Source organism: Rhinolophus hipposideros, assembly GCF_964194185.1.
Source record: "Rhinolophus hipposideros genome assembly, chromosome: 3".
NCBI classification, from domain to species: Eukaryota; Metazoa; Chordata; class Mammalia; order Chiroptera; family Rhinolophidae; genus Rhinolophus; species Rhinolophus hipposideros.
This window is the reverse complement of record NC_138049.1, coordinates 88441743-88464614: the sequence shown is the minus strand read 5'-3', so window position 1 is coordinate 88464614 and position 22872 is coordinate 88441743. Positions and strand designations below refer to the sequence as shown.

Sequence of the window (22872 nt, the reverse complement as noted above, 5' to 3'; positions counted from 1 at the left end):
TTGGGCACATATTTACCTAAGGTAAGGGCTTTTCTTTCCTAACATGACAGGAGAGATGTGTACTGTTTTTTAGACTCCAGGAGGCCTCGACCAACTGAAAGGCTACCGAATATCTCCTCAGATAGTATGCTCTCTAAAACATTTTCTCACATCCATTTGAGTTTCTAAATAATTGTGAGGTAAAGCCAAAAAGATCTCTATTAAACTAGGAAACACTAAAAAAGTAGAATGGTTCAAAGGCACACAACTATTTGTGATGTTTAAACTCAAACTTATTTTTCCTTCAGATAAATTCAGGGCTCAGCTATTCAGAAACATCAACACCAAATATTTGCAGAGCCCGTTACAGTGTGTAAAGTACTTTCACATATTGTGTATACTTTAACCTAATCTCATTTTAACTTTTGGTCCTAAATACCTCATGATAGCCAGGGTTGTATCATTTCTTTTCAGGTGAAAGCAACTTCACACCATCTCCTTGGATGCCAAATAAAGCATTCTTTGCACCCCAGTCTTCTTAGAAGCCCAAAAGTTTCATTTGGTCACAAGTCCTTTGTGGCCTGGATTAGAAAGTCAACTCTCACTCTCCATCATGGTTTCTTGAAAATACCTTTGAATGCTTGGATGAGAAACTCATCTAGTATTAACAACCTAGCAAGCCCTCCCTCTCATCTTTTACTGGGATTGTCTGTTTTTCAAACAGTTGGCTTTCCCAGAGATTTTGACAACTGATATGACTTTGAGTGTGGGATTAAAAAGTCTCTGCCTTATAAAGGAGTTATGCAGATATGCAGACTAAGTAGAAAGCCCCCAAAGTCATTATTTCTCATTTTCTAGTAATATATGCTATTAAAGTAAATGCAAAAAAAAAAATAGAGAAAACAGATAATCCATGGACCCATCACTAAATACCTTCAGGGAAAAAACAAAACTATGTCAAAATATTGTCAATGATAGATAAATTAGCAGTGTCGTATAAAGCTTCCTGAAAAACCAGACATTGGGAACTAGAAATTTTAAGCAACCTAATCCTTTCATTCTATAAAATACAAAATCAACCGTCTTTGGCTGTTTATAGGAATACCAAAATGGATACATTACACTCCCTTCTGAAATTACATTATGTAGGTAATTTGATGATGTTGTGGTGGAGACAGCGGCTCACGAAACAAAGCCAATGATACATTATCTCGTGTTAAAGGACTTCTCCGAAATGCCTCTCAGCTTTCTGAGAGTGCTCTCCTGGAAAGACCTTCACTGGAGGCAAGGCCCAGCCTGCTGGACTGGTATGTGGATTCACTGAAAGTCACTCCACAAACGCTGAACACAAATAGGTGCCAGTTCCTGTTCTAAGCACCAGGGATACAACAATGAACAAAACGCCCAAATCCCCACCTTTAGGGATTTACACTGGGGGATTGGTGGAGAGGGTGGCGAGACAAACAATCAAATAAATGATACAGTGTATTGGAAGGTGATGGTGCCAAGGAGAAATGCAGAGCAAGGAAGGACAGGCCAAAGGGGTGGAGTGAGTTTGCTCTTTTAAACAAGATCAGGGAAGAGTACAGAAAAAGGTGACAGAGCCAGCTCTGTGTCTCTCTCAGGCGGAGGGAAGAAGTGCAAAGGGCTTGAGGCCAGCAAGAACAAAGTGGGGACAGAAGAGATGAGGACAAAGTGTGAGAGCCTCAGATTGTGAGCCCTGTGGCATTTACTGTGACGTTAAGACAAGGTATGCTGGAGAAGAATTCACCCCAAGAAAATTCAGGATAGATGTTTCTCTATATGGACTAATTATTCACTGCATATTACCTTTCCTTTAGAGAATAGAGCAAACTCTGCTCCCTGCAGTCTATATAAATCCAAGTTATTCTATCTGTGGGCCTGGCTTTGGGCTCTGTGTTCCTATGGACACACACTCATGCTCTCAAGATTCTTTCCAGATTCTTCTCAGAGAGCATTTTCTAAGTGCCTGGAATGCTGACCTCCACTTCCTCCTAGATAGGCAGTGAATGTTTCCTTGTTCTACTGACACTGGTTTGTATGCTGGGTAAACCTCTGGGCAAAAATACATCCAGAGCAGAGTGTGGAAACTGGGAATAAAAATAATATTAACAGTGCTCACTCCTTTGCTGAGCTGTTTCCTTAGATTCTTTTCTTTAACCCTCATACAACCCTATGAGGCAGATACTGTTATTGTCCGTTCTACCAATGAGGAAACTGTAAATTTGCCCAAGACTACCTGGCTAGTAAGTCATGGAATATCACAGAAACTCAGCCCTGTGAATCCAGAGTTCATATTCTGAAGAACCAAAATTAAGTGAATAGAAGTTCTAACTTCCCCATTGCTTATTGTGTGAACTGTAAGTATAGAATCAAGAAGGACATGTAATGTGAATTTTTTTTCCCCTCATAAATGAAATAAACCTAAAGATGCAGTTCTCGTTTTATTTCTAGACACTGTGGCCAAGCAAAAATCCTTAGACTGTTACTGTTGAAACAGTACGAAACTTGAGTTTCTTAAATATGTTATGGGCTAGAATCCAACGTGGACCTAGTCACATTACAAATGTTAATCTCAGAGGCCACCTGTAACCACCTGAAAAACCTTCAAGGACTCAAACCAATTTTAAGAACCACTGACTCCTCATATTATTTCCCTGCACTTCTTTAGTGAATCCTTCCTCCTCTTCAGGACGTGGTAAATATAGCCTATTCCTCATTAAAGTGTATGTGAGCACTATTCTGGGCTATAATAATTTCTCTTTCTTTAAAGACAGCTATGGCAACATGCAAAACATCTCAACTCAGTGTTTTCTTTTTCAAACAAGAACAAATTATCTCAGAATCTGACTAATTTTACTAACAAACTAATGTTAATACTTTTCAGATGTTAGGGTTTCTCTATGCAATTTCCCACCTCGGCTGAAAGTACCTCATTCAACACAAAGTACCTCAGTACAAAGTTTGTGTTCAGTAAGCTAGTGACAAACATTGTCATTATTATTATTTCTATCACTTCACGTAGAGCAGGGTGCTGTGGGTTCTATATAAACTTATTTACCCTCTCTGTGGGCTCCTGAAAGTCGCTCACCAGAAATGAGGGCTCTCTGCTCTTGGGAGGGATGTCTCTCCACTCCTGACAGATTAAGACGGGTTGTATTTCACCAGGGTTTTGCATGTGTTTTGGTGGGGAATTTACTGCTTTTCTCCACATTCCTTTCACCCTGTCTGCATGTCACAGACTACCACTGGCGTCCGCAAGACCTTCCTGTGGCATCCCGACCCACCCAGACAGGCTGGCAGCCCCTTCCTTTTCCACTATGGTTCCCATGTGTTCTCAGCCGACAGTAGAAATCCCACTGCACCATTCATTTTTCACTTCTTGATTCCCATCTGTCATAGCTTGAATCACGTTGCCCCAGAAGATACGTTGATGTCTTAACCCCCAGTACCTCAGCTAGTGACCTTGTTTGGAAATGGTAGTTGCAGATGTAAGTAGTTAGGAGGTCATACTGGAGTAGGGTGGACACTTAATCCAATGTGACTGGTGTCCTTATAAGAAGAGGAGAGAGATACAAAGGGAATGTGAAGACATATGACCACGTGAAGGCAAAGAGACACACACGAGGGAGCATCATATGATGATGGTTGTAGAGACTGGAGTTATGCAGCTGCAGGCCTAGGAATGCCAAGGACGGAGGCTAGGGGAGAGAGCGTGGCCCTAGCCATACCTTGATTCTTGATTTCTAGCCTCGAGAACTGTGCTGCATAAATTTCTCTTGTTTTAAGCAACCCAATTGTATCGCTTTGTTATGGCAGCCCGAGGAAATTCATACACTGCCCTAGGCCAATCTCAGTTTTCTACTTCTCTATGCAATTGACACAATTCGCCCTAACCAGTGGCTCTTGGTCTCTCAGCTCAGCAAACACAGGTAGAGAATGGAACAAGAAGACCCCATCCTCCTCCCACCTACGCTCCATTAAAGAGAGAAATGGGGATTGCTCGTCTCAATCAAAGAGGAAATACTGATGAGTAGCTTAACACGTGTGAATGTGGTAGAAGCTCTGTGGTAGGATGTTAAATACAGAGACAAAATTCAGAGCAATCAGTTTCAGTGTGGTTAAATGTGTTTCCCATCTGACTCCCCCCGGCTGAAGCAAGTGCTCCTGGGCCCCATTTTGGCAACTGCCCTTTTGGGTCCTCGCCTCTACTCCTCAGCTCTCACAATAGACTCAGGTAAGGTTAGAAGGCTTTTTCAGAGGGAAGAGAATTCCAAATGAATCTGCTAAAGTCATAGAATGGGTTTGACTTAAGGGAGGAAAACGCAGCAGAAACACAAGTTCTTTCAAACCCTTGGCGGGAGCCTTCTGTAAGACTAAAATAGTCTAAACCCAAATTGTGTGATTTTGTGTCAAACGAAGATTTCCTCTGGGTGCTAAATTTTCAGAATCTGCTTGGAAATCACTATGGATGCTTCTCTTTCCTTTTTTGACACTTCGTAAACACCAAAGTGGTTGACGGGGCACTCTTTTTAGATAGATTCCAGAGACCGAGGAGTGATGGAAATGAAGGGCAGAGAGTACTCTGACTGAGGGACACTCCCCTGCAAGGTGTTATCTCCATATTGAAACACTAGCCACACTCCCAACCCTTTCAAACCTACTGGTGTGTAATTAGGTTTGTTTTTCAGAGACCATGCTGTACCATTTTTGTATAGCAGAGGGACATAGAGCACCAACATCACTGCAGAAATATCCAGGACATGCACGTGCGCACACACATGCACACACTAGCCTACTTGGCAGTTGTCCTGTGATTTTAGGTACTGAAGAATAATGTCACAGGGTTGAAAATAAAATCTGGCTAAAGCCGGCTCTGGGCAAAATGCTGAACAAAAAGATGTTTATTTTAGGTCAAGTGCTTGTAGCCTCTACCACTCCTCAGGAATCCCTGGGAGACATCACTCAGTAAGACGCTCTCTTTCAGGCTTGGCCTTCTGGCACTTTACTGTTTCCATATTTTCCATTCCCCAAGCTTTGAAACAACCTGCTAAGGTCATGCAATGTCTCTGTGGTCTCCTGACACCAGGCTTTACCCACAGTCTTCAAACCAAACTTTCCAGTTTAGTTGCCAGAGATGGTTCCTGTCTTCTTCTTTATAGTCCATAAAGTGGGAAGTGGTGAGTTCTGACTGAAGTGCAATCCATCTTGACTCGTCATGTTTGGTGAAAATGCCGTGCCTTTTTTTTTTTTTACTTCCCTTCTTCACAGCCCTGTCTCTGCACTTTTTAGCACTGTTGCAACACTGCCTGGCTTCCCCTCATCAGAAGTGATGGCATTTTTATGATGCCATAGACAGAAGTTTTCTTCACCATACTTTCCTAGGGTCTGAAAGTAGTTACACATACTGTTAACCATTTAACTACTGTGCTTTTCTGGGAAAGAAAGGTTTTTGAGCAGAGGACACGCCTCAAATAGAAACAGATGACACAATGGGTAATAGGCTTAGGCATGATTCACCCTTTCCAGCCGCCATGGGTTCCTTCCCTACCCAACCCAGGGAACATAGACCCCAGTGCAACCATGCACTTTGTCCAGAAAGGCTCTTCAAAGTGTATTCTAATGCCATGGATTTACTTTTATTAAAAGAGCTGAGGGAGGGATCATATGACTGGTAAGGATTTAAGGTTATCATGAAGAATCAGCAAGGATTATAGTTACCAGTGATTCTGGATACTCAACATCAATGGGGTGGAGAGAAGTGGGAGAACCATCTTCTCTCTGAAGTTTGAACTTGCCAACTTGAAATATTCTCCCAGTGGTTGGCTTTCATCCCAGTTCACTGGCTAAGATATAATGCAATAGACAGATACTTAAAAGTTTTCAGTAACTTCGACAATGCTAATCAATTTACTAATGTCTTAAACATGTATTAAATGCCTGCATTAAAGTAATATATCAATAGAAAATTAAAATTAAAAAAGGTTAAAAAAAAGTGGGGGGTGGGGACAAGAACGTGAAACAAGTGGCCAAGGGAGAGGAACAGTTAGTAGAAAAGAAACTCTTTGGGCAGGGTGTGGCATCCAGCCACCAATAACTGTTCCATGTGCCACTAGTAGCTTCATGTCCATTAGTGAAAAACAACAGGAGGATTTGTTCTGACAAGCAGCAATAAAACCATGTTTCCTGGAAAATAAGACTTAGCCGGACCATCAGTTCTAATGTGTCTTTTGGAGCTACAATTAATGTCAGACCCAGTATTATATTATATTATACCCGGTCTTATATTATGTTAATATAAGACTGGGTCTTATATTAATTTTTGCTCCAAAAGACGCATTAGAGCTGATGGTCCGACTAGGTCTTATTTTCGGGAAACATGGAACCCAAGCTGCTGTCTGTACTGGCAGTGAACTACTCAGGACATGGAGATATGCTTTCTGTCAGGCTATTATGTTCCTAAACCGGCTCATTATTGTTAACCTAAAAATAAAAAGGCCTTCCAAAGTGAGAGGCAACAAACATTTACTGAGGTCAATAACAATAGCTATTAGGGAATCATTACTTCTAGCAGAAGCCCAAATAATGTTCCGATTGGGAGACAAAGGCAATGGGTATTTATGAGAAAGGGCAGGGGAGCCATTACATCAACAGAAGGAAGATGTTTCTGTTGGTGCAGATAACAACACAGTGATGTTAATCCTAAACAACGTTTTTAAATTTCAGTCCAGTAGTCACTACGTTAGCAGTCATAATAACTACTTTCTTGTTATCTTTGCCAACAGTTCTTTTGCAAGGCACAAGGTTGCTCAGGCCTCATCCAAAGGTGATTTTACCCTGTTTTAACATTCCAAGGAGTTGAGACATGAGACACACAAGGCAGTTCCTCTGGCACCACAGCTCCAGCTCCATTTTAAAGTGGCTCCGTGTACATTACTGTTTACATTATCAGAAACGGCTATCATAAAAATCAGATTCCTGGGCCCCATTTCAGACCTAAAGAATCCCATGTCTAGGCACAAAGGTTTTGTTTGCTTTTTAGGTTCCTCAATGCTGATGGGTGTTTTCTTCTTCTTCTTCTTCCTACAAATGCTTCAGGAGCAGGACCACATTTTCGTTTAAGGAATAATTTAAACACATTTCGTAAAAAGTACCAAAGCTGAGAATACCTATGATTCTGACAGTATTTCACCTCCTTTATATGTGAGTCTTCTTAGTTTTCTCTTTGAAGGACAGTCTTTCCCCTTGTGGTTCTGATCTTTTCATTGCAGCTGCAGGTAGGTACTATACACCATGGAGATTAAGAGAGTTGAAATGAGCACCTTGTAGCCCTCCCGTCAACACGTCTTCAGTGTCCTGAGGCAAATATGCAAGGCGAGGCCCGTGAGAACTCAGTAGGTGAGGATGGGAAAAAAGACAGTGCAGCAGCGTTTAAGAATTAGGGACAAGATGGTCCCTAGTTCAATGAACATCCTTAAGCAACAGAGACACAACCATGAATGATCCTCAATCCCTGCCCCCAAGAAGCACCATCCGGGCAGGTAACACTTTCACCATCTACACTTCAGTGTGAACTGGGACGACAGCCCTTTTCCCAGAGCTGGGAGAAAAGTATGCTCGAGTTAGGAACTTTGCTTTTACTTCAATGCATCTAAGTGCCGCTCCGACCCCTGGACCTCTCGGAGAGAACTTGTCCTTCTCAATCTCCTCGTCCCACCCCCACCCACCAGCCTTCACGTCCCATTGGCTAGAGAGGGGAGGGGCGGGGCCAGCTGCGCAACGCCCACCGACAGCGCCCCTTTCGTCGCGTCCACGTTACCGCGAGAATACCGAGTCCCCAGGGCGGCGCACGCGTAGACCTGTCAAGCTTGCTCCTCAGACCCCGCCCTCCACTCGTGGGTGATCGGGAGGTTAGCAGTTGCCATGGAGCTTTAGGAGGCCGGCGAACGCAGTTCGTCTCCCGGGCAACCAGTTAGGGAAAAAACCGGTCCTAGGTGGCGGCGACAGCGGCGGCGATGGTGTCCAACCCGGTGCACGGCCTGCCCTTTCTCCCCGGCACGTCCTTTACGGACTCCACGGTGAGAGCTTACCCGCCCAACTGCCTCCCCCATCCCATCCCCGCGCGGCACCTCCATCCTCTTCCCCCCAAATGGGTCATCGCTCCCTTCACACGCGTTCTCTGCTCGGGCCCTGTTCTCCCTTCCCTGCCGCAATTCTGCCCTCCCCCACCCAGCCTCACCCTTTCTCTCCCATACTTAGTCCTTCGCTCCATCCCTCTCTAGGTTTTCCACTCTGCCCTGGCTGTCCGTGGGCCTCCGGTCTCATCTTCCTGGCCGCGTTCTTTCTTGCTGCTCTAGCGCCTGCAGCTTCGGCCTCCGGATCGCTGTTTCCGCACCGTACTCCCCAGCCCTGCCTAGGTCCTCTCCCTGGCGCGTTCTCCCACACTGTCCTCCGCCGGTTCTTAACCTCTCACCTCCTACCCCCCGGCCTGGGACCCTTCGCCCACCCAGCCTCTGCACTTTCATCCGCGTTCCCAAGAGCCCCATCCTGCCCACTGGCCCCAGGCCCGTTATTCCCGCACCCTTCCTCTTCTGATTCCTGGACCCAGTAATCTTTCTCACTCCCAGCTCCATTTCCTTCCTGTCTTACATACCGTGTCACTCATTCTCTTCTTTCCGCCAGGTCCTTCCAGCGCTTCTGCCTTTTCTGCACGTGGGTCCCATAATCTCCCCGTTCTTGTTTTATCTTCTTTCTCAATTGTTTCTCCGAAAGTTAGACTCTCAACGCTTGCCCTTCCTCCTCCCAAACCATCCTTCCCTGCTTTGTAGGAGATAATTCCGTTCCAGTTCCTTCAGTCACGATTGATTAGTTGTTTTTTCCCACCCGGACCTCTATGTTTTACGCGTTAGCATTTTGATAAAAGATTCCTGTTTATATTTTGGTTTGCTCCTTCTAGACCTTAAGTGTATTTAATTGCATTCTCTAGACAAAATTGAAAGCTTGTTTTTCTTCTCCTGACATAGTTTATTTAGCCCTTAACGAAGTTATTTAGTTATTTGTTTTAATTCTAATAGGGTTATTAAATATATGTCGGAAGAGCAATATTGAAATTCAGTAGGCTGATTATCATAGATGAGTCAATAATAATTTATATTTATATAGTTTAATAATTTAAGTGGTAAGTTCCTCTCCATGGCCATAAGGGTGAGATAAAATACAGTCAATTTGTTTTCTTTGGGAGAAGGAATTGAAATTGAAAGTTTGGTGAGGGAATTTGGATTCTGAATCTCTTCTTTATAATCATTCCTGCATTAAGGCACAGCATCATAGAGTTTTCACCTCAGTGGACTTTTCAGTTTTATGTAAGTTAGAAAACGTGTGGCCCTGTGCAGGAGAAGCCAAAACATTTGGTGTGGTGCGTGTGGGTTACCCCAAGGCAGGGTTGAGTTGATTTGGGGGATTACAGAGATGTGGACTGGAGGTGCCAGGCTCTAAGAACACATATTGCTGTACTACAAGTAAGTACTCATATGTGTAAGTCTCACAGCGTTCAGAAGGTGAACCATAATGACTAAGGAGGATGGGAAGGCTTTAAGTTGCCTGGCCTGCGGTGCCCATGAGAATCCACTAATAAAGGTCATGCTGACTGATGGTAGTGATGGCTGTCTGAAGTGCGGAAAGCAAATGAAGCAGCTGATGTTGCTTCTGTCTTTAGAAGTGGAAAAGGAGGAGCTTAAAGTTATATAAATTACCCAGTGAAGAAGTCAACTCTGCCCATTTTTGTTCTATGACGTGTGTTATGCATCTGGAGCAGCTCTTGTCAACTGACTTGTGATCCTGAATGTGTGACCCTCAGAAAAAGTCCGCAATCCATGACTCTTAGCAAGAGATATTTAGTCTGTTGTACCTTTTATATTAGTACAGATCTTGAAAGATGGTAGATTGGGCTGCAAAGAAATTGGGAGATAGGTAAGTCATTTTTTTCAGAAAAAAATATATTTTATGATTTATCCTAAATTTTATATATGTGTATATATATATGTCTGTGTATTTGTGTGTGTGTGTGTATGTACATATGATTTTGAAAGAACAGAAAAATGAAAAATTCGACCAAATTAATATAACCTCTATTTTGTTTTCATTTTCTTTTCCAGCTTTATTAAGATTTAATTGACGTATAAAATTCTGTAAGTTTAAATTGTGCAACTGGTTGGTTTGATTCACTTATATTTTGCAAAATGATTACCACCACTCTTTTAATTACTATAGCTTTATAGTATATAGTTGACCTTTAAACAACTCAGTGGTTACAGGTGCACACCTCCTGCACAGTTGAAAATCCACATGTAAGTAAAGTTGGCGCCCTGCATACGTAGATTCTCAACCGCAGAATTGTCCCTTGAACAACACTGGTTTGAACTGCATAGGTCAATTGGAAAATATTTGCATAGAAGTGGATGTGCTCATTTCAAACTTGTGTTGTTCAAGGATCAACTGTAGTTTGAAATCAGGAAGTGTGATGCCTGCAGCTTTGTTCTTTCTCAGGATTGCTTTGGCTATTTAGGGTCTTTTGTGACTACATACAAATTTTAGGATTTTTTTCTTCTATTTCTGTGAAAAATGCCATTGGAATGTTGGTAGAGATAGCATTGAATCTAGGTTTCTTTGGGTATTATGGGCATTTTAATAATATTAAATCTTCCAGCCATGAACACAGGATATCTTTCCATTTGTTTGTGTCTTCTTCAATTTCATCAAAGTTTCGTAGTTTTCAGTATGCAGATCTTTCACCGTGGTTAAATTTATTCTTAAGTATTTTATTGTTTTTGATACCATTGTGAATGGGCTTGTTTTCTTTCTTTTTCAGATATTTCATTATTAATGTTTTGAAAAGCAACTGATTTCTGTATCTTGATTTTGTATCCTGCAGCTTTACAGAATTTGTTGATTAGTTCTAATAGTTTTTTTGGTGGAGGTCATATCATCTGCAAAGAAAGAGAATTTTACTTCTTCCTTTCTTATTTGGATGCCCATTTGTTTCTTTTTCCTAGCCTGATTGCTCTGATTAGGACTTCCAAAACTATGTTGAATAGGAATGGTGCAAGTGGGCACCCTTGTCTTTTTCCTGATCTTAGAGGAAAAGCTGTCAACCGTTCACCATTGAGTATGATGTTAGCTATGGCTTATCATATATGGCCTTTACTCTGTTGAGGGAGTATGGCCTTCTATACTCAATTTGTTGAGAGTTTCTATCATGAATGGATGTTGTACTGCTTTTTCTCCATTTATTGAGATGATCATATGATTTTTATCTTTCATTCTATTAATGTGGTGTATCACAATTATTGCTTTTCCTATGTTGAACTATCCTTGCATTTCAGGGATAAGTCCCACTCAATCATGGTGTATGAACCTTTTAATAAGCTGTTGAGTTTGGTTTGCTAATATTTTGTTGATAATTTTTGCATCATTTTTCATCAGGGATGTTGGTCTGTAATTTTCTTTTCTTGTAGTATCCTTGCCTGATTTTGGTGTCAGGGTAATGCTGGCCTTGTCAAATGCGTTTGGGAGTGTTCCTTCTTCTTCTATTTTTTGGAAGCGTTTGAAAAGGATTTGCATTAATTCACTGGTAATTCACTGGTAAAATTCACCAGTGAAAACATCTGCCCTGAACTTTTCTTGTTGGTTGATTTTTGATAACTGATTTATTAATGGTTTATTCAGATTTTCTGTTTCTTGATGATTCAGTCTTGGTAGGTCGTATGTTTCTAGGAATTTATCCATTTCTTAGTTAATCCAATTTTTTGGATTATATACCTGTTAATAATAGTTTCTCATGATCCTTTGTATTGTTGTGGTATCAGTTGTAGTGTTTCATTTCTGTTTTTATTTATTAGAATTATTTTTCTTTCTTTCTTTACCTAAAAAGTTTGCCAATTTTGTTTTTCTTTTCAAAAATGGCCTCTTAGTTTTGTTGATCTTTTCTATCGTTTTCTAATCTCTATTTCATTTATTTCTGCTCTTATCTTTATTTCCTTCCTTCTGCTAACTGTGTGCTTAGTTCTTCTTTTTCTAGTTTCTTGAGGTGTAAAGTGAGATAGTTTATTTGAGATCTTTCTTGTTTATTTTTAACGATTTTTTAAAATTTATTTTTCAATTACAGTTGGCATACAATATTATATTAGTTTCATGTGTACAACATAGTGATTAGACATTTATATACCTTATAATCACCCTGCTAAGTCTAGTACCCATCTGACACCATACATGTAGACCTTTCTTAATGCAAGCATTTATCACTATAAAAATTCCCTCTTAGAACTGCTTTTGCAGCATCCCATAGGTTTTCATACATTGTGCTTCCATTTTTGTTGGTTTTAAGGTATTTTTTGATTTCCCTTTTGATTTCTTCTTTGACCCATTGGTTGTTCAAAGAAGCCCTCATAACTTTAAGACTTCCTTAAAACAGTCTAAGCTGTTTTTGTACATCAGCTCCCCCACAATAGAGCCAGTACCACCCTGGTTTTACATGCTGGTCTTCACCAGATCTATGGGATATATGGCAGTGGCTCCCACAGCTCCAGCAACTGAGCTGAGAGTGAATCTGTAAGCAGATTCGGCCATCTAGAGCCAGATCGGCCTGCCTAAACCATGAGATTGCTGTCTCTGAAGTTCTGCCATGTAGTAAGGTAAGGCCGCATCAGCCAATGGGGCTACTCTCTCAATATCTGCGAAAGTCAAGCACCTTGTAGCATTGTATAAGTTTGCAAACTGGTATAAGATATCAGTTTCTAGTGGGTGACTTCTCCATAGCGTATGGCACTCTGGGAAAATTCCTCATTTGTAACTTCAGCATTTTTCCTTGTGCCAGCTAGAGTGCTATATATCTTACGAACAAGCTCCAGGTTATTCAGTAAGGAGTTAAATGCATTGGAGTAGGAGAAGCTAACCTGATTTGGGATACTTCCTCCAGCTGCTGAAACTAAGTTCTCCTCCACAAAGGGAGTAAGCATGTGAGACCAAATTGTAACCATGATGTCACTGAAAGCCAGACCAGAAATCATGCCAGTTTTACTTTTGTCTTTCAGTACAAAAGCTTGTTTTGCATGTTCTAATTGTAATTCTTGGAGAAACTGTGTGAATTTTGTGTAGTTAAGATGCTTCTTTCAATTATGCCCAAAATGCAGTCAGATAAATTCAGTCCCAGTTAAAAGGGATGTGATGATGAATAATAGTCTCCAAAAATTTCTTTGATATATTTTTAAAAGTCAACTCATAAATGACTGGTACTTCAACAAGCATAGACGGGGTAGACAAATTTAGAAGTCTGACCAGGGCTGGCACTGTTCTCCAAGACTGCCGCCATGCCTGTTTGATGAATGAGCCTGGAAGGAGCTGCACCAATGGTGTGGCCAGAGAACTCCTCTAAATGTCACCTCTCCATTTCTACTCTTGTCAAACATTTGGAAAACCACTAAGAACATGGAATCTGGAGCACATAAAACAGATTCAAATGCCGAAAACTCTTGATAGGAGATCAACCCATCCTTGGTTTGATGAGCTACTCCTGCCAAGAGCTGCACTATCTTTGGATTGCTATTCGGATCATTATACAGTCCAAGTGCTATTTGGATCATTATACAGTCCAAGATAGTGCTGGACAAAGTCTTCTGGAGTCATGTAATATACTCCATCGACCTCAGTGCTGGCATATGAGTCAGCAGGATTTTATAATATTCTTGACTTTAAAACTATCAGGAAATAGAGCATCCTTAGCACAAACCACCAAGGACACAACAGCCAACAAGAAAACCCTTATCCACCATATTTTTAAAATATAACCATATAAAAATATAACACTGTATCAGAGCTGAAATAATTAAAATAATTATTTACTGTCATTTAATACCTATCAGTGTGTAAGTTTCACCTACTGTCAAAAAGGCATTTTTGCAGTTGGCATATTTTAATCATCTTCCTGTTACTTCACATCATTGTGGTCAGGAAAGATACTTGGTATAATTTGAACCTGCTGAGACTTGCTTTGTGACCTGTCATGTGATCTAGGCTGCAGACTGTTCTCTGTGGACTTAAGAAGAATATATTCTGCTGCTGTTGGGTGGATTGTTCTGCATTTATCTATTAGGTTAATTCGACATAAAGTATAGCTCAAATCCAATGCAAAGTATAATTCCAATCCAATGCTTCTTTGATTTTCAATCTGACTGATAACATCCATTGTTGAAAGTAGAGATTGAAATCCACTACTATTACTTGTTTGGTTTTGTGTGTGTGTGTATTTCTCTCTTCAGGTCTGTTAGTATTTTTCTTAATATTTTAGTATTTAATATTTTTCTTAATATTTTAGTATTTATTAATATTTTCTTAATATTCTCTGATGTTGGGTGTATATGTATTTACAGTTGTTTATATCTTTTTGGTGAATTGACCCCCTTATCACTATATAATGATCAACTTTGTTTCTCATTACTGTTTTTGGCTTAAAATCTATTTTATCTGATATAAGTACAGCTACCCCTGCTCTCTTTTGCTTTCCACCTGCATGGGAATAACTTTTTCCATCCCTTTACCTTCAGCCTATGTGTGTTCTTAAAGCTGAAATGAGTGCCATGTAGGCAGCATATGTTTGGGTCTTGTGGGCTTTGTTTTTTTTAATCATCCAGCTTGCCTTTTGATTGGAAATACCAATCCTTTTACATTTAGAGTAATTATTGCTAGGAAAGGACTTAATCTTATTGTTTTCTGGCTGTTTTGTACATGTACCCTTGTTTGTTTCTTCCTCCCTTGCTGCCTTCCTTTGTGAATTGATAATTTTCTAGAGTGGTATGTTTTGATTCCCTTCGCTTTATCTTTTGTGAATCTACTGTAAGTGTTTTGCTTTGTGGTTACCATGAGGCTTACATAAAACATAAACATATATATGTAACATTCTGTTTTACACTGATAACAATTCATCTTTGATCACATCCAAAACTTTACCCTTTTATTCCCTTCCCTTTGTGTTTTTCGATGTCACCATTTACATCTTTGCATATTGTGTATCCATTAACAAATAGTTGAAGCTATAGCTGTTTTTAATACTTTTGTCGTTTAACCTTTATACTAGAGTTAAGTAGTTAACACCTCACCATATTATAATATTAGGGTATTCCATGGGCTTACTTTACCTGTGTGTTATCTACTTTCATGTTACTAATTAATGCCTTTTTGTTTCAGCTTGAAGAATTTATTTAAGTATTTCTCATAAGTCAAGTATAGTGATAATAAATTACCTCTTTTGTTTATTAGGGAAAGATTTTATCTCAGCTTTATTTCTGAAGCACAACTTTTCTGGGTAAAATATTCTTGATTGGCGGTTGCTTTATTTCAGCACTTTGAACATATCGTTTCATTTTACTCCTGGCCTGCAAGATCTTTGCTGAGAAATCTGCTGATAGACTTATGGAGGTTCCCTTGTATGAGAAGATATTTTTCTTTTACTGTTTTAAAATTTTTCTCTGTCTTTGATTTTAGACAGTTTTATTATGTGTCTTGGAGAAGATCATTTCAGATGGAAATTTTGGAGCAACCTATTACCTTCATAAACTTGGATATCCAACTCTCTCCCCACATTTGGGAAGTTCTCAGCCATTCTTTCTTTCTTTTTTAAAATTAAATTATTGGGGTGACATTGGTTAGTAAAATTATATAGGTTTCAAATGTATATTTCTATATATTGCATTGTGTGATCACCACCTAGAGTCAGTTCTCCTTCTATCGTGATATGTTTGACCCCTTTTTCCTTTTCTACCACTCTCCTCCACATTATTTCTTTAAATAAACATCTACCCTTTCTCCTTCTGGGATTCTAATGATACACGCATTATTTCTCTTGTTGGTGTTCTGTAAGTCCCATAGGCTTTCTTCATTCATTTTCTTTTCTTTTTTTTTTTCTCCTCTGATTAGATAATTTTAATTGATTTGTCTTCTAGCTTACAGATTCTTTCTTCTGCTTGTTCAAATCTTCTGTTAAAGCTACTGTTGAATTCTTCAGTTCAATGACTTTATTCTTCAGCTCCAAAATTTTGGTTTGGTTCTTTTAAATGTTTTCTATCTGTTGAACGTCTCATTTTGTTCTTGTATTGTTTTCCTGATATCATTAAATTGTTTATATATGTTCTCTTGTAGCTCTTTGATATCTTTAGGACAATTATTTTGGATTTGTTTTAATCAGGCAATTCCTGGTTCTTGATTTCTTTGGGGTCAGTTACTATAGGGTTACTGCATTCTTTTGGTGGAGTCATGTTTCCCTGATTCTTCATGATCCCTGTAGTCTTCCATAGTTGGCTTCACATTTGAAGAAGCAGTCATTTTTTCTAGATTTTATGGACTGATTTTAAGAAGGGTAGAGTTTCACCTGCAGGTGAGGGTATACTGAAGTATGCTGTGTTCCTGGGTCTAGTGGTGCAGGGCACCAGGTGCGGAGGTCTGTGGCAGCCCTGGGTTTGGCAGGGGCATGATGGCTCTTTGGCTCAGGCCACTGGAGTCTACAGCATTGAAAACTGTATCGTCCTTGGCAAGTACTTCAGGGGGTCTGCAGTGGCTGCGAGGGCTTTTGGGATCTTCAATAGCACCTCCAGGTCCATTGGCTAGGGACCAGGGCAAGCAGCAGTGGTGGCCAGAGCCCGTGATATGCACATACTCAGCTGCAGGGGGCCAGCTACAGGTGGCTATGTAGTGGCAGGGGCTGTTTGCAGACACATACACAATGGTGGGGGCCAGAGCAAGTGCCTGGGCCAACTATGGGCTCACTGAAAGCTAGAGGTGTCCTGGTTGTCAGAGTGCTGTCTCATGGCACACTCTCTCAAGGGTGCACACTCTCCCCCAGGTATGCACAATGCAGTGGAGGCCTGTGATAGGGGTCAGGCCCGTTACTTGCAGGTGCACAGCTGAAGGGATTCACTCAAAGCTCATGCACAGCAGTGGGGGCCAGCCGGGGTGGTGAGTCTATGCTGGCATCTTGTACTTGAGCAGCTGCAGAAGCCTGAGCTGGCTGCTGGTATATTTCCTGACTTTCAGCAGGAACAAGGGAAAGAGAGAGTGGGGACTCAGGTGGCTGGTGTCAGCAAACATGAATACCTGTGGGGGTGAAAGCTGGTGAAATCTGCAGGGGGTACACTGCAGCTGCTGCGGCTCTACTTGCTCTTGGCTTTGTTGTAAGTGGCAAAATCTGCTGAGTTTGTCCACTGAGCAAGTCTCTGTGAACCATAGTCACGGCCACTGAGTGGCTGCTGCCATAAGCCCCTGCTTGTCTTCCTTGTTACTAGCTGGCTTTATACACTTCAGCTTTGCTGGTCTGGGTGGGGGGGAACTGAAGTGAGACTTTCGTGTAGTGCCCCCAGACTAGAGAAGCTGGTTGCTCACCCTCTTTCTTTCCTGGCGGAGGCAACTCTTTCTAGCTGGGAAGTTCCCTCTTAAATTGTTCAAGTTCCCTCTGAACAATTCCAGCTTGGGGGATGGGATGATACAGGTAAAATGAAGTTGTCTTCCTTCTCTTGAGCGATTATTGTTAGATATTTTTTGTTGTTCCACTGTATTGCTGAAACCTCCTAAGTGGACTCTAGTGCTCTTCCAGAGCTGTTTTTTCTCATGGATACCTATCTAATCATTGACCTTTGCAAAGGGATGGAGAGACTGGGGTCTCCTATGCTGTCATTTGGTCTTCTCTGCCTTCCAAAATAGTTCCCTTACACTTTTTAATTTTTTATTTAATCTTTTGTTTTTTTCCAATTACTAATAAAAATGTATTCATTATTTAAAAATGAGCATAAATCAGAAATGTATAATTCAGACAGAGAACATTCTCCAAATCCAGTCTCTTTTCAGGCACATATTTGCATGCTTGGAATTGTAGTACACATATAATTTTATATGCTGCTTTTTGGAGCTTATTAAATCAAACATTTCCCCAGATTGCCACATGGTCTTTAAAACCAATATTTTAATGGCTGCATAATATCCACTAAGTGAGTTTTCCATCATTTACTCATATGTTTGTCTTTTTTATTGTTTCTAATATTTTCACTATTGTAATTAACTATTATAATTATAATGGTCAGCTTTAGGTATATCGTGCTTTCCCATAATTTTGGATTATAGCCTTAAAATAAAGGATCGAGGTAGAATTACTGAGATCAAGACTTTAAGTATATAACATCTATTTTCTTTCCAAAAAGATGTGTGAATATATTTGTAACGTGTTATATTGTAACAAGTACAATGTAAGTGTCATTATAACAAGAAGGGTCTTTCATTTCAGGTAAAAATTGATTTCACAGAATCAGATCTTCTAGGTTCCATGGTTTATGGATACCAGATAAGACGAAAAACATGGGAAAACTAGTGAAAAATTAAGATTTTAATACACTAAAATTAGTATAAAAATGAGCTGGTTGTTAATTAAGTGTACTGAAGCAGGGCTTTAAGTTTTAAGGACAGGGTGATGCTTTCCTCTTCGTTTCATGGCCAGATGTTTTAGCTTAAAATACAAGAACCTTCTAATATAGCTAAACTTTGATAATAAGGTTTGTGATGTTTATAAGCAAAGGTTTAAGTTGTGTTTTTGAAAGTTAGCTCTTTTACCTAAAAAATTTTATTAATGATACATTTCTTTTTTTTTCTTCCCCCCCCTCCCCCACCCCAGAAAACAGCATTTCATAGGAGCCAGACACTGGGCTACAAGAATGGCTATGCAATTGCTCGACGTCCCACAGTTGGGATAGGTGGGACCCGGCTCCAGTTCAACCAGTTGTCCCAGGCTGACCTGGATGAGTTGGCCAGTAAGGCACCAGTTCTAACTTACGGCGAGCCTAAGCAGTCCCCACCTGCAAGTTTTATTCCTGCGCATGTCGCTTTTGACAAAAAGGTATCATCTGGTATTTTATGGTACCCCTTGCATTCAAGTTTCTGAGAGCCAACTGTTTCCAGAAAGGTCAACAATAAACCACAGGTTTTCCAGAGTGCTCAGAGGAGAAAATTGTTCAAATGCCTCAACCCTTAGTCATAGACAGCTGAACTCAGGATTGAAAGAGCCTTTCTTTAGTCAGGAAGCTGATTACAGAAAATAATTCCCTGTAGAACTTCACTGAAATATTTTCCAAATACGGTTAAAGAAAAGTTGGATGAATTCTGAATTCTTGAGTTCATACTGCTCTATGTTTAGCTGCTGTGTGTTGTTTTTTTTTAATTTTATATTCTATAAAGATGACAAATCCTTAATCTCTATGAAATGCAAAATGTCATAATGACAACTCCATCTATTGTCAGTTTTCTCCAGGCTGTCTCTGTAAGTTTTTGTTTTTCAGGGAACATTGTAGGTTTGGCATTAACATAATCAAAGTGTAGTAGAACATATTTGTTTGTGTGTTATTTACCCTTATGCTTTTGTAATGTGAGTTAACATTATTTCCATCTGTTGACATCATCCTTGATTTTTCTTGTCAGTGAACTTCCTCTTTTCACTAAGGTAAGATAATCCTAATCCTGGACATATAGCAGAATCACTGGAGGGACTTTTAAGAAACTTAGATGCTTCCTCAGTCCTCATTGATTCTGATTTCCAGATGATTTTTATGTATAACTGGGTCTGAGAACTATTGACCAATTTTTATATTTTATTATTTTTGTTAAATGTCTATACAATTTTTACCCAGCTAGTCAACCTTTAAAGAATACCTATTGAAGCTAGAGGCTTGAAGATACAAAATAGTCTGGTGGTACAATTATGCCATATATGTTAGTAATCACTTGATTAAAAAAATTTAATGTCTCAGCCAGAATCCCTATAAGCCCTTCTTCTTCATCTCAGTTGACTCATTTGATAGGAACATGCTCACATATCCATTCATAGGCTGAACCTAAACATCCAACTAAATAGTATCAGTTATACTATTGGGTATTTCTTTACCTTTTTCTTGTTTCTCTTGTTTATTCACAGCTATGACAGGCACTGCAAAATCAATAAATAAGGGAGAGGGTGAAAATACAAGAAAGTGTGATAGGTATTTAACAATTTATCAAGATATAAATCCTGGTAGGTTCAATTTTTATTGAAAAGAATAGGAAATAGCTGTTATAAATTAGAAAGTGATAGAGTTATATATCTCATGAGAAAGTATTAATGAAATTCAGAGAGGAAGAAATTATGCCTGATGCTGTACTCCACTTCTTGTAACCATATATATATATAAAATTGTAGTTCACATTCATTATTGTCCAGCATTAGGAATAGAGACAGTGGAAATGTAATGGCTGTGTGTGATGTCGGAGGGGTAGTAGATGGGGGGACGGCGGTTATCACTGTGTGAGGGATATAAATAATAAATGTCTAACTATCACATTGTTTTGTACACCTGAAACCAATAAAAAAAATATTTTAAAAAATTAATGCCTGAATAGGAAATAGGCTTCCTATTTTTTGTTTTTCTGTGTTCTTTTACACTAATTGTCATTACTTAACTTACCCTTTTAAAATATCATTCATAATTCATTTTATAAAAGACAGTGGGCATGAAAAATACATATATTTTTATTGTTCTATTCATTTTACTTGGATCATCAAAATTTTTAGATAAATAATCCTTACCATAAGATAATGGTAGTAAAACGCATGGTTTTGAAATTAAGAATCGTTTTTCACAATAAAGGAATTACAGTGTTTCTGAATTAAATTCATTTCAATTTTTTTAGGAATACCCGGAGGTCCACTTACTAGCCAACATACATGTCCATATTTTGGACATTCTTTGTGTTGTCCCTCATCTTTAGAATATATCTTCATTTCTTACCCCAGTGATAAACACCATGACATCTGTTGTGAGTGCCCTCATCTTTGCTTGTTTGCTCCCACACAGTTCTCTTCATCATCACTCACTGTGTTTTACTTCCCAGGCTAACTTCCCACTCTGTGTTCCTGATGTTATTTTTCTCTCATCTTTTTCATCTTTATCTTTCACACTTAGTTCCATTTCAAACATTCTGGTGAATAATGCTTTACCTACTGTCATACTATCCTCTCCTGAAAAACCTTTCTACCTTGTGCTTCCTTTATTCCTCACTTGACTGTCAGATCGCTTACAGACTTCTTTCTTCCCTCAAGCCCAAAACTACTTTTTCTTGAGTAACCAGTGTTGTCTTTTTTGCTAAAAGCCGAGAGATGTGTTTTCTTTCCTCTCGTCTCCCCTCCCTTCCTCTCCCCTCCCCTCCTTTTTTTGCCAGCATTCTCTTTGACCTATTTGCAGTATCTGCCATTGTTGGCCCTCCCTTTCTTCTTGAAATTTTGCTTTTCCTTTGCTCCCATGACTCTTCACTCTACTGGTTTTCCTCTTTCTCTCTATCTGGGTGCTCCTACTTTGCCCTCCCTTTGTCGTCTCACTTTTTGATTGTAAGCATTTTCAAGGTTCTGTTCTCATTCTTTATTGTGTATTTTTGAGAGATCTCACCTGCTTCTGTGGTTTCAACTACCATCATCTCAGTGTAGACAACTATCAATAGTTCCAATTCGGACCTTTTTGAAACTGCCAAGGGATATCTTCACCTGGATGAGCTTTTGGCACCTCAGGTTCGGTATTTTTCTAACCATCACCTTGTCTCATAGATATGCTCCTTCTGTATGGTTCCACTAGGTAATCGAAGCTTGAAACATGAGCCATTTTTGTCTTTTCTTCCCGTCACTCTCCACATTCAGTGAGTTGCCAAGTCAAGTATCGCTCACTTCCATTTCCTCTGCCACTATCATACCAGACAAGCAGCATGTTAACTGTCGACATATTGTTAACTGTTGTATTAGTCTCATACTTGGTTTTTATGCTCATAACAGGTTTAGTGCTTGGTTTATTATTCCCCAAAGCACATTATGTCATTTCTCTGGGAAAATGCCTTCAGACTCTGTTAACCAGTAAACGTTACCACTATCTACCTCGCTGCTCTCATCCTGCAACTTGAAAGTCATCCTTGATTCTTCTTTGCCCTCACAACCCACATCCAATCTTGTTAACAAGCACTGTCATTTCTACCTCTAAAATATATAACTAATACATTCATTTAATTCCATCTCCACTATTTTTTTTAATTAAAGTTTATTGGGGTGACAATTGTTAGTAAAGTTACATAGATTTCAGGTGTACAATTCTGTATTACATCATCTATAAATCCCATTGTGTATTCACCACCCAGAGTCCGTTCTCCTTCCATCACCATATATTTGATTCCATCTCCACTATTACTATTAATTCATTTTCCACAGAGCAGCCAGGCTTAACTTTTAAAAATAGATATCAGATTATGCCACATACTGACCTAAAACACCTCTATGGTTTTCCCATTGTGTACAGACAGATCCAACTCTACAGGTGCCTCACAATCCTATAAGGATCTGGCCCTCCCTGCTGTTTCTCCAACCTCAACTTGGACCTCTCTTTTCCTTACCCACTGTGTTTCAATCACACTAGATTTATTTTTATTTTCTTGAACTTGTAACACTTTTCCACCCCATTACAGGGCCTTTGCACATGCTGTTCCCCCTACCTGGTATAGTTTTCCTGTGATTGGTACTCAATCTTAGTTTTAAAAATGAGATGAATTATGATTTAACAAATAAAAGTGCTGTGTCAGTGCTGAAAATTGATAAGCTTAACATGCAAAACACACATAATGGAATAAAATAAAGAAATAACAGAAAGCATGACTAGGCTTTCCATAATTGTATGTGATATGAAAACATTTATTTAGTCTTTTCCCATTCGATCTTGGACGTAATTGCAAATATTTCCATGTTTATTGTGGCATTCTGAGCACTTCCTGGGAATTATGAGA

At 39.6% G+C, this 22872-nt stretch overlaps 1 protein-coding gene and 1 pseudogene across 7 annotated transcripts in view; one reads left to right on the top strand and one right to left on the bottom strand.

Annotated features, from left to right (window-relative positions):
- Positions 1–7808: 7808 nt before the first annotated feature.
- EFHC1 (EF-hand domain containing 1) overlaps positions 7809–22872 on the top strand; it is a 59693-nt gene continuing 44629 nt past the window's right edge. For 2 of the 6 annotated variants that reach the window (XM_081037799.1, XM_081037798.1), the window contains exons 1-2: positions 7809–8078; positions 18704–18925. In XM_081037799.1, the coding sequence (XP_080893925.1) occupies positions 8016–8078; positions 18704–18925 (285 nt within the window). In that variant the 5' untranslated portion in view covers positions 7809–8015. The remainder of the gene's footprint in view (positions 8079–18703; positions 18926–22872) is intronic. The other 4 variants (XM_081037800.1, XM_081037801.1, XM_081037803.1 and 1 more) reach the window with 4 other exon arrangements.
- On the bottom strand, positions 12378–13713 carry LOC308490911 (electrogenic aspartate/glutamate antiporter SLC25A12, mitochondrial-like; annotated as a pseudogene). The gene is made up of 2 exons: positions 13437–13713; positions 12378–13272 (listed from the first exon to the last, which is right to left on the bottom strand). The product of its transcript is annotated as an electrogenic aspartate/glutamate antiporter SLC25A12, mitochondrial-like (transcript).